This window comes from Zootoca vivipara, chromosome 7 (assembly GCF_963506605.1).
Source record: "Zootoca vivipara chromosome 7, rZooViv1.1, whole genome shotgun sequence".
NCBI lineage: Eukaryota > Metazoa > Chordata > Lepidosauria > Squamata > Lacertidae > Zootoca > Zootoca vivipara.
In genome coordinates, this window is record NC_083282.1 from 40,105,426 (window position 1) to 40,119,911 (window position 14,486).

Below are 14,486 nucleotides of genomic sequence, written 5' to 3' on the forward strand. Positions count from 1 at the left end.
TGCCTTTATAGTCATACAGAATATTCTTTCAGTGTCCATCCAGGAGGGCGTAAGGGAGGTGCAAAGTTCTTAGAAAGGTAAAAATGCTCCTTTTTAGAAGACCTCTAAACTCATATGCAGTTTATCGTATGTGAGAACAGTTGGCATCACCTTCAGCGTACCAAAAATATTTGAGAACTTGGCTTGCAGCACCCTAATGCACTAATTCACGGTCCATGAAATGGATACGGATAAAGCTTTTCTAGTAAAATAGGAAAGCTACTCCTGCCTTTGACATCTGCAAAATGGGATGAACAGTTAAGCTTCAGGAGCTTAACTCAGAAAAAGGAATGCAAGTAGCATTGGCCAACATGATAGTTTGCTTTTAGTAAAAGAGAAATTGTCTTGTTGTGACATTCAGAAATATCATTAAAGGCCAAACATAAAATGAAGAGGTACACACCTATTTAAACAAACACAAGAAATACTGTCAGAAAATAGTGCAGATGTGATAGCTCTTTGTTTTCAAAGGAATGTGCAATCACCACTTATTCTTAGCAAGTTGCTCATAATTGGGCTATAAAATCATGACTACTTTCTGATCCACAAGATAAATCTTTGAATACCGTGTTTCTCCAAAAATAAGACACAGTCTTATATTTATTTTTCCTCAAAAACAAAACACTATGGCTTATTTTCAGGGGATGTCTTATTTTTTTATTAAGTATGGTACAGTTTAACCTACAAGGTTAAACTGTGTATCACTATGGCTTATTTTCGGGGTATGGCTTATATTCCTTGAATGCTTAAAAATCCTGCTATGGCTTATTTTATGGCTACGTCTTATTTTCGGAGAAACAGGATAATTGTGGTTCATATGGGTGTGGAATATAACTTTGGCCCAAAAACCAGAGTGGAAATGCAACAAGAGTTGTGCAATGGGGCCATTTGGGACATCTCTTTGTCATATACATGAGCATCTGCATCACCAACTACAGCTATTACACATTTTGCCAATTGCACAATAACAATGATGGCTTGTGCTTAATTTATAAGAGGGGAGATGAGCAGGATTATCAAGAGCCTGCAGTACATAAATGGGTGAAACACTTGCCTGAGCTAGTTTTCCCTCTCTATCAGTGAGCAAAGGCCAAACTAGATGTTATGGCTACACAAGCCGGCTGTTCTGTGCAAGCTCTTCTTTGAAGTAGAGGGGGCACAATTTAAAAGCACATTGCAGGAATGTGGAGCCCTTTGACTGCCTACACCAGGCATAAGCAAACTCGGCCCTCCAGATGTTTTGGGACTAACTTCAATCATCCCTAGCTAACAGTACTAGTGGTCAGGGATGATGGGAGTTGTAGTCCCAAAACATCTGTAGGGCCAGGTTTGTCATGCCTGGCCTGCACTTTCCATCTAAAACCACTCACCTCCATCTGTTTTTCTCAGAGGAGAGGTTAATACATAACATCTAGCTTAGCCCTAACATCCTGTCACTCCTTTGGAAACTCAACACCATGGATGAAAATTTTCAGCTATGCCTCCTCTACTATAAAGTTACTGCTTTCCATAATAGTATGATAATCCTTGTGAAGTCTTCATTTCGCCCTTCAAACCAACTGGTTTGATTAAAGAAAAAACTTGCAGTCACTTCTCTGTACCATCATTGGACATGCCTTTTATTTTAAGTATGAAAACCTAGAAAGTATCTTGAAAGATTTCCCCCCTCCAAGTACAAAAATAGTTTGCGTACACTCATAAACAATGTGGATGCACAGGGTTTTTGTGTTGGGTTGTGGCAATATACAATTGACAAAGCCAGAATCTCCCCTGTACAAAATGCACATAGAATGTGTGTAAGCCCCTCATGAACGCTTTGGACTGGCTTAACAGCCTGTTGAAGACTAATTCAACATTTTAGTTGAAACAACCTACCGCTCCCTTGCCCAGGATTTTCAAAACCCCTCTTCCCTCACCGCATGGGATTTTAGAAGTGTTTCTCCAAGGCTGAGCCAATCCTATTTTCTCTCGGCTACCACAAGCAATACAGAGTTTACTGGTGGTAAGGCATGGACAAAAAATGGAAGAGTTCCTGGACTGACAAGAAGAGAGATTCCTGGCAAGAGAACAAGTAGCTTTTAAAGCCTCCATTTGCAGTGTCCACCACCACCATATGAAATTGGTGGCTTACGAAACCAACAGACTTTTCAAGCCCTGTAGTCAGCTACTAAGCAGTTTTCTCTAGGGATGGTGCCCCGTTTCCCTTTTCAGAAGGCAAGTTACAAATTAAAGCTACTTGTCTGAGACTTCCAGATGTGCATGCCATACAAGTATCCTCAGCTCTTACAAGGAGGACCATCTTGATCAGAAATGCCTGAGAAAGCATTAAGAAATCACCATCGCAGCTTCTGCACATTACAGAATGAAAGAAATAGCCGTGCCCTCGGTTATCCATTTGACTTGGCTTGTATCTCCTTTCGCTGTTTAGGCTTCCCATAATATTTCATGTGAGTGTCCACATAAGATAGTATCTCGCTTGTTAGATACTGGACATCTGGATCGCTCTGGTCATTTTCTTTAATATTATATAAATGCTTCAGCCCATTCTCTTCTATTAACATGGAACAGTACCTGGCAGCTGAAGAGAAACAAAAATCTGTTTATTAGATGATCCAACATGAATGGAACAAAACCACTCTAGCTTCATTTCTACTCCCACTTCACTCCTGACTTCAGGCCATTGAGATTCCTCATTTAACACAGAAGTTTTAAGCACAGACACAGCAGTCTTATCTTGGTTTTTGAACAGCTTAGTTCTCAAATGTTTTGGCTCCCAAACGCCGCAAATCCAGAAGTGACCGTTCCGGTTTGTAAACTATTTTTGGAAGCCAAACGCCTGATGGGGGCTTCTGCAGCTTCTGATTGGCTGTAGGAGCTTCCTGCAGTCAATCAGAAGCAGTGCTTTGGTTTCTGAACATTTTGGAACGAATGGATTCCGTTCGACTTCCAAGGTACAACTGTACTCAGTTTGTATTTCTGCAGAGAGGTACGGAGTTTAAAAGGTGTTCATTGCTGCAGTTCGTGTGACATAACTGAAGGTAAGAATGCACCCTGAAGGAATTATAAGTTTATTTCCCTACACCAAGACAGGGTTCTCTAGACACACAACCCTCCTAACAGAATAGCTATTATAGTGTGGCACAAACAGAAGCATGTTGCATGCTGCAATTACCAGGTAAGAGAGAACTAAAGTCCGTGTGTGTGAAAAGGCACCGGCAAACCCAGTTACCTGTTCTACACATCTGGGGCCTGGTAGACCTCACATACTTGCCAGGAAAATTCTAAAGATGCATTTGCAGTTAAAGGCAGCAGGAACTTAACTCCCACCACAGTTTCACAGTATGAATACCTTATTGCAATAATAGGAGGAGGGAGGGAGAGAAGGGAGCAGCATAAATCACCCTCTGAGCATGGACAAAAAAATGCAGGGACTGAGCTGATCACCAAAGCATTCGGTCTGAAAAGGTACAAATTACATTGCATCTTCTGCCAAGTTTTTTGGGGGGTTGGGGAGAGCTACATGGACATTCCCAACAGGCTTTACAGGTTGAACTTGAAAGTTATAGGCTTATTAAAAGAAAATCATCCATACGTACGGGTTTTGCAACAGATGTGCAGAATGGCCCATGCTGCCCAAATCTGCACTCCAGGTAATGCAAAGCAGTCAAGTAACGGGTAGAAAGGCTTGAGGGACCTATGGATTGAAGAAGAGTTGCCTAAGAATCATGAATAGCATTAAGGCTGGCAGAGAAAAGGTGGGAGGAACTGATGTTCGAGGCAAGGGAATGAAGATGGATTGCAGAACTATTTATGTACATAGCACTGATCTAGTAAAAATAATTACAATTGTCCAATAAATATACTGGTATCTGTTTAATAACATCTAACAAGTCATAAGTGTTGGTTTGTTGTTCGCTTGGCAGATACATATCAGCAAAAAGGTTCAATGTTATGCGAGTTATTTAGAACATTTGAGGCTATTCCCTTCTGATATGTTCCAGAAGGTCCCTGCTTGCCAGGTAACCATAGACTGTATACATAATTATTGGCCAAGGCATATTTTGACTAGGGTTATACCTATAGGCTGGCAGGGCTACCATCTTGCATTCTGGTGTCGGCCACTTCAACAGAGCTGCATGCTGTAACAGAGAGAACCAAGTGTCAACTTTTTCAACACTGAAAACATTCGAAATAACTATGGAATCTAAGTCACCATACCAGTTTCTCAATGAGGGATCTTCTCAGTGTTTGACTCAATGCCCAGGATTGTTCGCCTCTAGATAGCAAGTTTGAAATAATCCCGGCTGAGAAGTAGTTCACCTCCATTTCGGCGCTGCTTAGCAGTTCACTGACACGATCTATGAAGTCCTTCTGCATTAACTTGGACTGCAGCTCTCTCACTTCTGCTACATTGTTCTGATGAAGATAGAAAAAATACAACCGTGAAAAACACAAGTTGGCAAATGCCGTGCTAATTCGTTGTCACTTTATTATTGAAAGTGGACAAATTTCCCCTCAAAGGAGGATGGGCCAGCATCTCTTTAGTTGTTGAGAAGTGTCATGCACCTCAAGCAAATAAAAAAAAACCCAGAAGTATATATTTCATTGCTATAGCAACTCTTAAGGAGAAAAATCAACTTCCTTTTCCCACCTTTTCATGAAGGCCAGAAAAGAGAACAGCATGGAGGATTACTCTAATAATAAATGACAGATTTAATACCTTTAAAATGCACACATTAACTTTTAAAACAATTCTAGTACACTGCACTTCATTCTGCTCTTACCAGAAGGCCAAGAACTTTATGCTGTATTGAAGAGTCAGATGAAAAAGTCTGCAAAGAGAAATAGGTTTAATTTATAGGCTTATGTAGCTAGATCAAACCTATCCATACTGCAAAAAGATCAAACCTATCCATTCTGAAGGAAATCAACCCTGAGTGCTCACTGGAAGGAAAGATCCTGAAGCTGAGGCTCCAATACTTTGGCCACCTCATGAGAAGAGAAGACTCTCTGGAAAAAAACTCTGATGTTGGGTAAGATTGAGGGCACAAGGAGAGGGGGACGACAGAGAACAAGATGGTTGGACAGTGTTATAGAAGCTACGAACATGAGTTTGACCAAACTGCGGGAGGCAGTGCAAGACAGGAGTGCCTGGCGTGCTCTGGTCCATGGGGTCACGAAGAGTCAGACATGACTAATCAACTAAACAACAAAAGTATTGTATTTGTCAACTGGTTAGAAAGGTAGCTACCACGTTTACCTCTAAAACTCTCATAAAAAGCTCCAACCCTTTGTTATCAATGAAGTGCCCACACGTAGTTGGCGCTTCATCTGTGAGATTCCAAAGTGCGCTCAGTGTGAAATGGAAAGTTGTATCTAATTCATTCTGATTTATTTTCTGTTCAACGATTTCAAGTAGTTTCTGTAAAGGAAGAGGACGACATCATTAACTATACAGAATAATTATACATGAAATGCAAATTTCAACCTTGCACTCTCCTCCCCAAACCCTCTTAAACCTTGCTCACTGTTATGGGAAACGGAGATGCAACAACTCACCCCAACAACAATGTAGAACTCGGCAGCAAGTTGTGCTGCTTGCTCATCTGAAAGCTAAAAAACAAACAACATATTTGAAATCCGTTTGTGGAAGAGCTTCTGATAATAAAGATGCACTAGATGAAAATGTAAAATCACATACCTTAAGTGCTAGGATAGAGATTATATTAACTGCAATTCTTTGTATATGTTGGTTTTCCTGGTTACAAAGCCACTGGACAACAAATTTCGCAGCTGCAAACCTAAAAATTAAAAGCATTATTAGAGTATACACTTTGCAACTCTAAACCAGGTCATAGTGAAAGAACAAGAATGATAAAGCAGTTTCCCCCTATCACTTTCACCAATTTTTAAGCAGAGATTAATCCTGTCCTGAGGCAAAGTGCAGATGAGAGGGGCCTGCTTACAACCCAAACCTAGCCTTCTAGTATGCAGAAATGAAAGGAGAACCAAACTGACTATTCCTAAGAAGTGTTCAACCAGTCAAGGCATTGAGATCAGAGCTATACACCCCCCTTCAATAAGACATTGCTGTCTACTTGCTGTAAAAACATGGTAAGTAACTAGGGTTTCTTGACATTCCCCACCCCACCTTATCAGCACAAACAGCAGCAGAAGCTTTTGAAGTGGTCTCTCATTACTAAGCAACTGAGCCATTCAATCCAAGGCATAGGGAAAAGGAACAAGATAGATCCCTTGTTCATCTGGTGTAGTTCTGTCTACTCAACTCGCAAGAGCACTCCAAGGTCTCGGGATTTTCTAGTCCTGCTACATGATGTGTGCTTAACTAGAGATGCCTGTGATAGAACTTGGTACATTCTGTATGCAAAAACTTTACCACTAATCTATGGCCTCTTGTCTCTCCCTCCTTCTTTCTCACACAGCGGATGAATAGCAACAGAAGTTATATCAGTTATACACCTTGGCCACTTACTCCCATTTGTCAGGTCCTGGCTAATGTCCTTCATCCATCAATACTGCATGCTCAAGTGAAGCAACTAGTCACATGGACTACCATTTGGGTAAGCAACTTTAGTTTATCTGGTATCATATTTGCACTGGCCTTCAAGGTAGCATGAGGGAACACTCTACTGAAGCCTCTGGAACTCCTCCTACTGGGCAGGCAGGGAAATTAAAAAGTTCTTTTTGCCCATGTCTGAAAGTGAAGGTGTGTCTTCATCAGAAAGGAGAAATCCTAGAGATTGAGTGAGGGGGAAGACAGACTATACTGGGAAGAGCTGTCTATTCCTACTGTACAGTAACAGATTGGAGTCACTTGCCTGTTAAATGGAACGTCTTGCAGGATCCTGACACTGGATAGTGAAAGAAGACAGTTCTTCTGGAGCTATATGGAAAGAAAGAACTCAGCACCATAGGGTTCTGTATTCGTTATTCTTATTCAAGTTATATACCACCCTTCGTCAAAGGCAGTTTACAATATTTGAAGCTAATCCATTTTTACAGGATAGATGGTTCAAGAATGCCTGTTTTCAATGCTTTGCAGCTTAAGAGCATGAGTTTAGGTGTCTGAACTCCATTGAAATTCATGAGTATGACTAATTTAGGTTCATTGGTTTCCATAGGTCTACTAGGAACATAACTTAGTTGAGTACCACCCTACAGCTCAAACCCTCCAAATGAAACAAAACTCAAGTCATCAACATACAGAACAAAAAATTAAAACAGATAATTATCTAGGACAGGATCAGATTATTCAGCATTATGGAAGCAGAGGTAAGACAATTTCTGAGCTATACTTCTGACAGAACCTTGACTTTCCCGAAGTCAAAGACTGGGCACTAAATGGAAGAAGAGCTATATATTGGAAGAGTTAACAGCTGCATGGAGGACAGGCATTCTCTAGTTTCTAACATTAAACCCACACTGGGCCACTTCACAGTCATGCCAATCAGAACCCTGTGTATGTGTTGAGGCAGTGAGTGTGTCACCCCACCCATGTGAGAGGGCAACAGTTGTGTGAACTGAGCCAGTGTGTTCTACCTATGTCACATGGTGCATCACACATGCTACATCTGCTGCACTCCCCAGCCCCCAAATAGTTATATATATATGTAAAAAACATAACACAATGTCATAAAAGAGCCAACATTTCACACCTCTCACTCCAAACTGTGGCTACAGGTGGCATTTTAAAAGCTGACAAAAAGTTAGGGAGAATAGAAAAGAAATCCATGTAATTTTCTTGTGCACCATTTGTTCTATCATTCATGTCATAGCTGCCAAGTTTTCCTTTTTCTCGCGAGGAAGCCTATTCAGCATAAGGGAAAATCCCTTAAAAAAAGGGATAACTTGGCAGCTATGATTCATGTGCCCTGATCTGAGCAGCAAATCTCCTACTGTGCTCCTACTGGTATAATAGATGTTGTAAGATCTGCTCTATTATTAGGGCTGTTGACTTGTAACTGTATCCTACACAAAACCCTTACCTGTTGCTGTTCAGGAAAGGTTTCCATGGCTTTGAGGAGCAGCTGGATCACGCTGGAAAGCAGGCGAACAGGCATGCCTGCTGCTAAGCCTTGTCTTGTTAAGTTAAGGGCACAGGCACTAGCAGTTAACTGTACTGCCAAGTCCAAAGGATGATTCCTCATTCCAATGATCACAAGCTGCAGCATGAAATATGCAAAGAACCAATTCAGCACAGCACATAATGGAATTAAAAATCCAATAAAAATAAGGATGGATGAATGAGAATAAACAGAGGTCTACATCTTTGGGGAATGGAGATACGAGCTAATGGACTAAGTAATATTTATAAAATTTGGCCACAATGGAATAGTTAGCAAGAAGTTATTGCATTCAAACTAATCTGGCTTACCTTTAGGATTTCAGGCTTTGTAATTCTCATAAAGCATGTTTGAGTAAAAAGGTGAAAAAAGGCTTCTTTCACAAAGCATGCCCTTTCACTGTAGCGTTTCAAAGCTTCCGAAATCTGCATTTCATTTTCCCCTCCCGATACCTTTGAACATACAAATAATTCATTATTTTCACTAACTAGGCTCAAAATGGTCATTTCAGGTCTAATAAATTCAGTAGCTAACAAAGCCCTGCAGTAACATGGTGATCCACCAAGTATGAAGATCTAAACCTAATCAGAATGTGTTTTACAAAAACAAACTCTGGAATGAGGTGGGGTTGCAGTTCTGGAATACATCCATCCCTTGTGATGCACTAGCATGACCCAAAAGAACTACTATAGTGCGGATAAGCCAAAGTGTTGTCATGCCAACACCCCTCTCACTTCTGAGGGTCCAGAAAAGTGGTAAGTGAATATGCCTGAAGACTAACCTCGGCTTAGTCAGAGGCCTTAGGCAAAAATGGAGCTGAACAGTTTTAATGTGTTCTATTTCTTTCCAGACAGTAACAATTTCTTTTCAGAGCTACTCCACTCCATGCGCTGCACAACTTGCTGTGCACACAGACAGGAATCTCCATTTCCCTTTTTAAATTTATTATTTCATTTAAATTCATTCTTTAATATCACACCTATTTTTCCAAATAAAAAATAACTCGTGATGTAGGGTCAAGGCTACAAGCAAATTGGAATAAGAACTGCCCTCCCAAACCATTTGTTAGATTTTCAAGTACAGTATCATTTTAGTTATAGAACATTTAAAACCTTCAAACCTTCAAGGTTCCTTCTCCTGAAAGGAACTCTGTGTACCCAGCTTCAGTCCCGAGCAATCCCACAAACCGCATTGTTGGCCGTTGTCTGACAAAAGCTTCAACAGCCTCATCGTTAATGTATTTGCTTCCAGAAATGTCCAGAGACACAAGATTGGGCAGAATATCTTTTTGGCCTAGCAAACGAAAGGCAATATCTGATGTGGAATGCTGCTCATCTGAGATGTCAAGGTGAATCAGATGCTTTAGTCCTCTTATTACGTCTAAGAACTTTGGTGTAGGCATTTTCAAGCATTTCAAGCTATGCATAGTTAGAGACTTAAGTCGATGCCTGCAGGCCAGGAGTGCAGTTATTTTTGTGACTGAAGTATTGGAGATATCCAAGCTTTCTAACCTTGGCAGGGTAGCAACCTCTGCTAAATCTTCATCACGGAAGAGCACATTGGTAATGCTCAAAGAACGAAGACCAGACAACTGACTAAAGCACCGTTCATAAGGATTTGTAGGGGAAAGAGTTAATGAGTCCAAGACAAGGCACTGAAGGTTGTTCTGAATCCATGCACTGCTGCCAAGCCCACTCACAACATCTGCAACAGTAACAGTGTCATTCATCCCTGCAGCATCCAGTTCTACTAGTTTATGGTGGCAGAAGGCTTTTCGGAAAGACTGAGCTGAAATCTTTGCTTTGCGGATACAAGCTTGCTTCAAACGCATCTGGTTGCCTCGGAAAATGCCGACAGTGCCATCATTCAACAGTTCTATTAGGAAAGGAAAACAAGCCTGTGTCAGAGCAAGTATACTGAAATCTGGTCGTTTCTAAAGTAGGCTGTATTACTACATGGTAGGCAATAGTCCAAAAAGTGAGGCGAGAAACTGGTGAGTAGAAATAGAACCACCTGGGCAGGAAGCAGAAAATGGACTGGCGACTTATTCAGTGTGATACGGTAGAGACTATTTCCTCAACTCTGCATTTTCTGCCTGTGAACACTAGATGGCAATATAACCCAGATGGACTATCCTCCAAGGGTAATAGACTATTCCTGACAGAAGCATAACATAGAATCTTAAAAGTTGGAAGGGACCACAAGAGTCACCTAGTCGATCCCCCTGCAATGCAGGAATCTTTGCCCAATGTGTGGCTGGAATCCACGACCCTGAGATTAAGAGTCTCATGCTCTACCAACTGAGCTATATGCAAATATGCTTAACTTGCTTATGTTTGCAGTTTATTCTACTGCTGCTTGTCCTAGCATGAGGGATATTACTAAGCAGCATGTTTCAGACCACTACTTGACCACTGGAAATAACTACATTTAAATCTAAACATGGTGGTGAAGCTAATGTGATGGCTAAGTTACAGACTGGGGCTCCTTTGGGAGGAAGGGCAAGATATAAATAAAATAAATAAATAAATGTTAATACCTAGGGCATAATTTTTAATGTTATCCTTATCCAAGTTTTTGCTCCTTTGAGGATTTCATAAGACCTCTAGCTCAATATGGTCTAGATATGCATATTTTATAGGAAGGGAAGGGAAACAGCACAGAAGAATGAGCTAGCTAGAACAAGCTGTTCTTGTCTGTGAATGACCTAATGTTCAGATCACTTGTGCTAGCACAAAAAGAACTGTTACCTCGATATGCCATTGTCTGCAGCAAGCGATCAGCCACTTCTTGAGGAAGCCTTTCAGATTCTTTCAAGCACAGTGACCCATCAGGCCGTTCTATACAGAATTTTTCTAAATCGGCAACCAAGGCATTCAAGCAGATGTCAACTAAGGAATATGGAGATGCTTCTGCCTATCACCCATAAAAAAACAACAGCATATCAGTAATAAACTCCTTAGGATCACAAAGTGGCTTAATACATGGCTTGATTTAGTACACATAATAAATTTATATATCTGCATTTAGTATCTAATCCATCACTAAGTGAAGCACACAATACTAAAAAAAGAGCAAGTACAAATTATTATTATGAATGTTCCTAACAGGTCCCTACTCAGGATTGTAGAATGCTTATCCTTGGATTGTTAACACTCCTATAGCAAGTTCCCATATGACTAACACTCCCCAAATGGGTATAGTAAATGTGCCGTGTGTCTCCAGCCACACTGCAGCTATCCCTATTACTTACATGGGATACAGTGGGGGCAAGATCTGGTTTTAAGACCAGGTATCTTCTCCACTTCCACTTAATCTTCATCATCATTAACTTTAAAGAGGAAGGTTCTTGGCAACCCCCAGATCACCAGAAGGAAGAGTGTTTTTAACTGTTACAGAGTTTTGAGAATGCTTTAATTATTTTATGAGTGTTTTACTTTTTTGTTTTTAAATTGTGGGTTTATCCACCACCCTGGGCAGCTCCAGGAGGAAGGACGAGATGTGAACAAATTCAAAAACAAATTAATTCAATAAATAAACCAACAGCTGTCGCAATCAGATGGCTAAGGCTACAGCGATCTGTGGGTAAACCTCACACTGAATTTCTTAGGGCTTACTTCTGTGTAGCCATGTTTAGTAGGATTGCTCTTGAGCAACGCCTGGCAGCAGCAACACCCACAGCAGAGCAACCCGGATACAGTAGATGAGCGTGGTGTTATCATTATGGCAAGCGGACCTATGAAAGAAACCTTCGCGTTTTCCCTTTCCCCAAGCCAGCCAGCCTCGTGGGTGGGACCCTAAAGTTTTAACGCGAGTTTATTAGGCTGTGTGCGCAATCTCGCGGATCCACCAGATGGCTCGTAGTCCAAGAACTCCAGCCATAACAAAACGCGCGAGGGTCTTTCAGGGATCCCAAGTCTCCGGGTTCTTTTTACCACAACCAGCCAACGCAGCCACTTTTCTGGAAACCCGAAAAAACTCGGGGATGCGAGTCGGTGGTGCTTTGGACTCAGTCACTACTCTACTGGAACTACTCCGGGACAACTTCCTCCTCCTCCGGGCAGAATCTTCTCCCCAGAGGCTCCGGCCCCACACCGCCGCCCCCCCCCGAGTCCTCCCTTTCGAAACCCCAGCACTTCATCCCTCCTTCTCCTGCCGCCCATTGTTTCCGCCGCCTCGCCTCCCTCCCCAGTCAACCGTTCCTCAGGTCCCCGCGCTTCCCCCCCAGGAAGGCGCCCCCCTCCCGCCTCCCCACCCACCTGCACGGCAGGACAGTCCCCGCAGATGGTCAGCGGGGCTCGTTGCCGGTTCTGGATGTGCAGGAACCGCACCATTGCGAACGAGGAGCCGGGATTCACTCCGCCAACGGGAGTGGAGGGGGTGGGGTGCGAAGCAACCGGAAAGCGGGCAAGCGCTCACCGGAAGCGGCGCAGCACGGACTGAAGAGGGAGGAACGCCATTTAAGATCCGAGGGAGAGGGCGCAAGTAAGGCGCATGCGCATTCCGAGTAGGGTTTTTGTCCTCCCCCTCCTTTGGATGAATGGTGGAGTGGGGGAGCCCTCTAGAAGAGAGCAAAGTAGATTGTAGAGTAATGGGTGCAGGGCGATGGGAGTAGCCATTGCTTCTCTTTCTTAGGTCACAAATTTATAAATACAGTCGTTTGGGCGCTAGACCTTGCTTAGCACACATTTTCTTTTTACATTTTTCTCTTTTTCTCTCAAGTTTAATATTGAAATGGCAAATTTAGTCCAGATGTTATAATAATTTTAAGGTTCATAACTATATATAAAACCACACGTTTGAAACCCCACAGTTTAGGTCCTGAATGAATTGACCTCAATATTTCTCTGAAAGGTCAAAATGGAAATCTCCCCATTGCCTCTTTCCGCACAAAATCCTGTCCTCACAAATCCTGTCTTAAGGGCACATTCAAGATATGAACAGGGTGTGAGCCTGTGACCTGTGACCTACCGTAGATTCAGGAATTAAGTAGTTATAATGACAAGAGAGTGGCCAGAACCCAGATGAAGACAAAAGGGTGTGAATGACTCGGTTGGGGAATAGGGAAATGTAAATATCTCTTTTGTTTCACTTGATGGGTTTTTGGTAGAGGGCAAGAGGCGGCATGGGGCAGGGTCCAGGATGCTCAGATTACTGCCAACAGACCTGGGGTGGTGGTCTTGGGCTACACCCCTTCTGTGATGTATCTATGATGTTTCCGGGGGCGGTCTTGGACTCTAGGGCAGTTCTATATAAGAGCTTGCACACCTTTGTTCTGGGTCTCTCCCCTTCCTCCTGTGTGGGCGGGGGGGGGGGGACACACCCTGTTGCAACAGCTTTTAATAAAGATCAGGCTATTGCGTCAGGTTTCTATATCAAACTTAATTCTGTTAGTTTGCTGCTGGTGGCAACAGTTATTTGTATTTATTATTATTATTATTATTATTATTATTATTATTATTATTATTTTATTATTATGGTCTCTGGCTGAAATATTTATTCACTGTTTCTCCATTTCCAATGACAGCTAGCACAGTACTACAGAGCTCATCAAACAATTTCCAATGACAGCTAGCACAGTACCGTCTTTCCCCTTTTTTAAGACACCGTCTTATAACTTTTTTTCCTCAAAAAAACACAGGGTGGCTTACTTTCGGTGGGATGTCTTATTTTTTTTATTATCGGTACAGTTTTTACAGCTCAGGGCGCTGGCTCAGGGCGCTGCTCAGTTCTCTTGAGTGCTCGGCGCTGCAGCAGCCACTGGTTCCGGGTGGCGGGGCAGCAGGCATCCTAGGCCGGGCCAGGCAGAGGCCGCTGGCTCAGGCGCTCTGCCTGCCGCTGCAGGGCGCTCCAAGCTCCTTGGCCAGGCCAGGCAAGGAAGAAGCAGTGAGCCCAGCGGTGGCGACAAGCACAGAAGCGGCAGGGCGGCGATGGACGAGAAGGCGGAGCGCGGGGATGCAGCCAGCAAGGCGGGAGCGCGATCAGCTGTTAAGCGGAGCTCTTGGAGCGCTACTTCAGAGCTGATCGCGCTCCTGCAGTGCCAGCTGCATGGAGTGACTCTGTGAGTGGAGGTGCCTGTGGGGGTTGGTTTCCGCGGAGCGGAAGTATGGCTTATTTTGGGGGTATGTCTTATATTTCTCAAATGCTTAAAAACCCTGCCATGGCTTACTTTCTGACTACGTATTAAAAAAGGGGAAACAGGGTACTACAGAGCTCATCAAACAACAAAATAAGGCTCTCTTTTCCTATATGCAATGCCCCATTATTTTAGGAATCTTAAGCTTTTTTTGATTAAAGTGCACTCTTAGTGTGAAAGGTTACTAAAAAGAGCTCCCTTCTTTTAAAGTCCTGTTTGAACACATG

The 14,486-nt window shown here is 42.6% G+C and overlaps 1 protein-coding gene across 1 annotated transcript; it reads right to left on the reverse strand.

Moving 5' to 3' along the window:
- Positions 1-1,630: 1,630 nt before the first annotated feature.
- On the reverse strand, positions 1,631-13,354 carry LOC118088228 (protein zyg-11 homolog B). Its single transcript, XM_035121586.2, has 14 exons — positions 12,383-13,354; positions 10,874-11,039; positions 9,244-9,998; positions 8,435-8,575; positions 8,046-8,222; positions 6,879-6,943; positions 5,741-5,840; positions 5,599-5,652; positions 5,300-5,461; positions 4,824-4,871; positions 4,258-4,455; positions 4,117-4,178; positions 3,636-3,733; positions 1,631-2,617 (listed from the first exon to the last, which is right to left on the reverse strand). Exons 1-14 carry the CDS (start codon positions 12,455-12,457, stop codon positions 2,427-2,429), a joined length of 2,292 nt encoding a protein of 763 aa, XP_034977477.1. The 5' UTR covers positions 12,458-13,354; the 3' UTR covers positions 1,631-2,426.
- Positions 13,355-14,486: the final 1,132 nt, after the last annotated feature.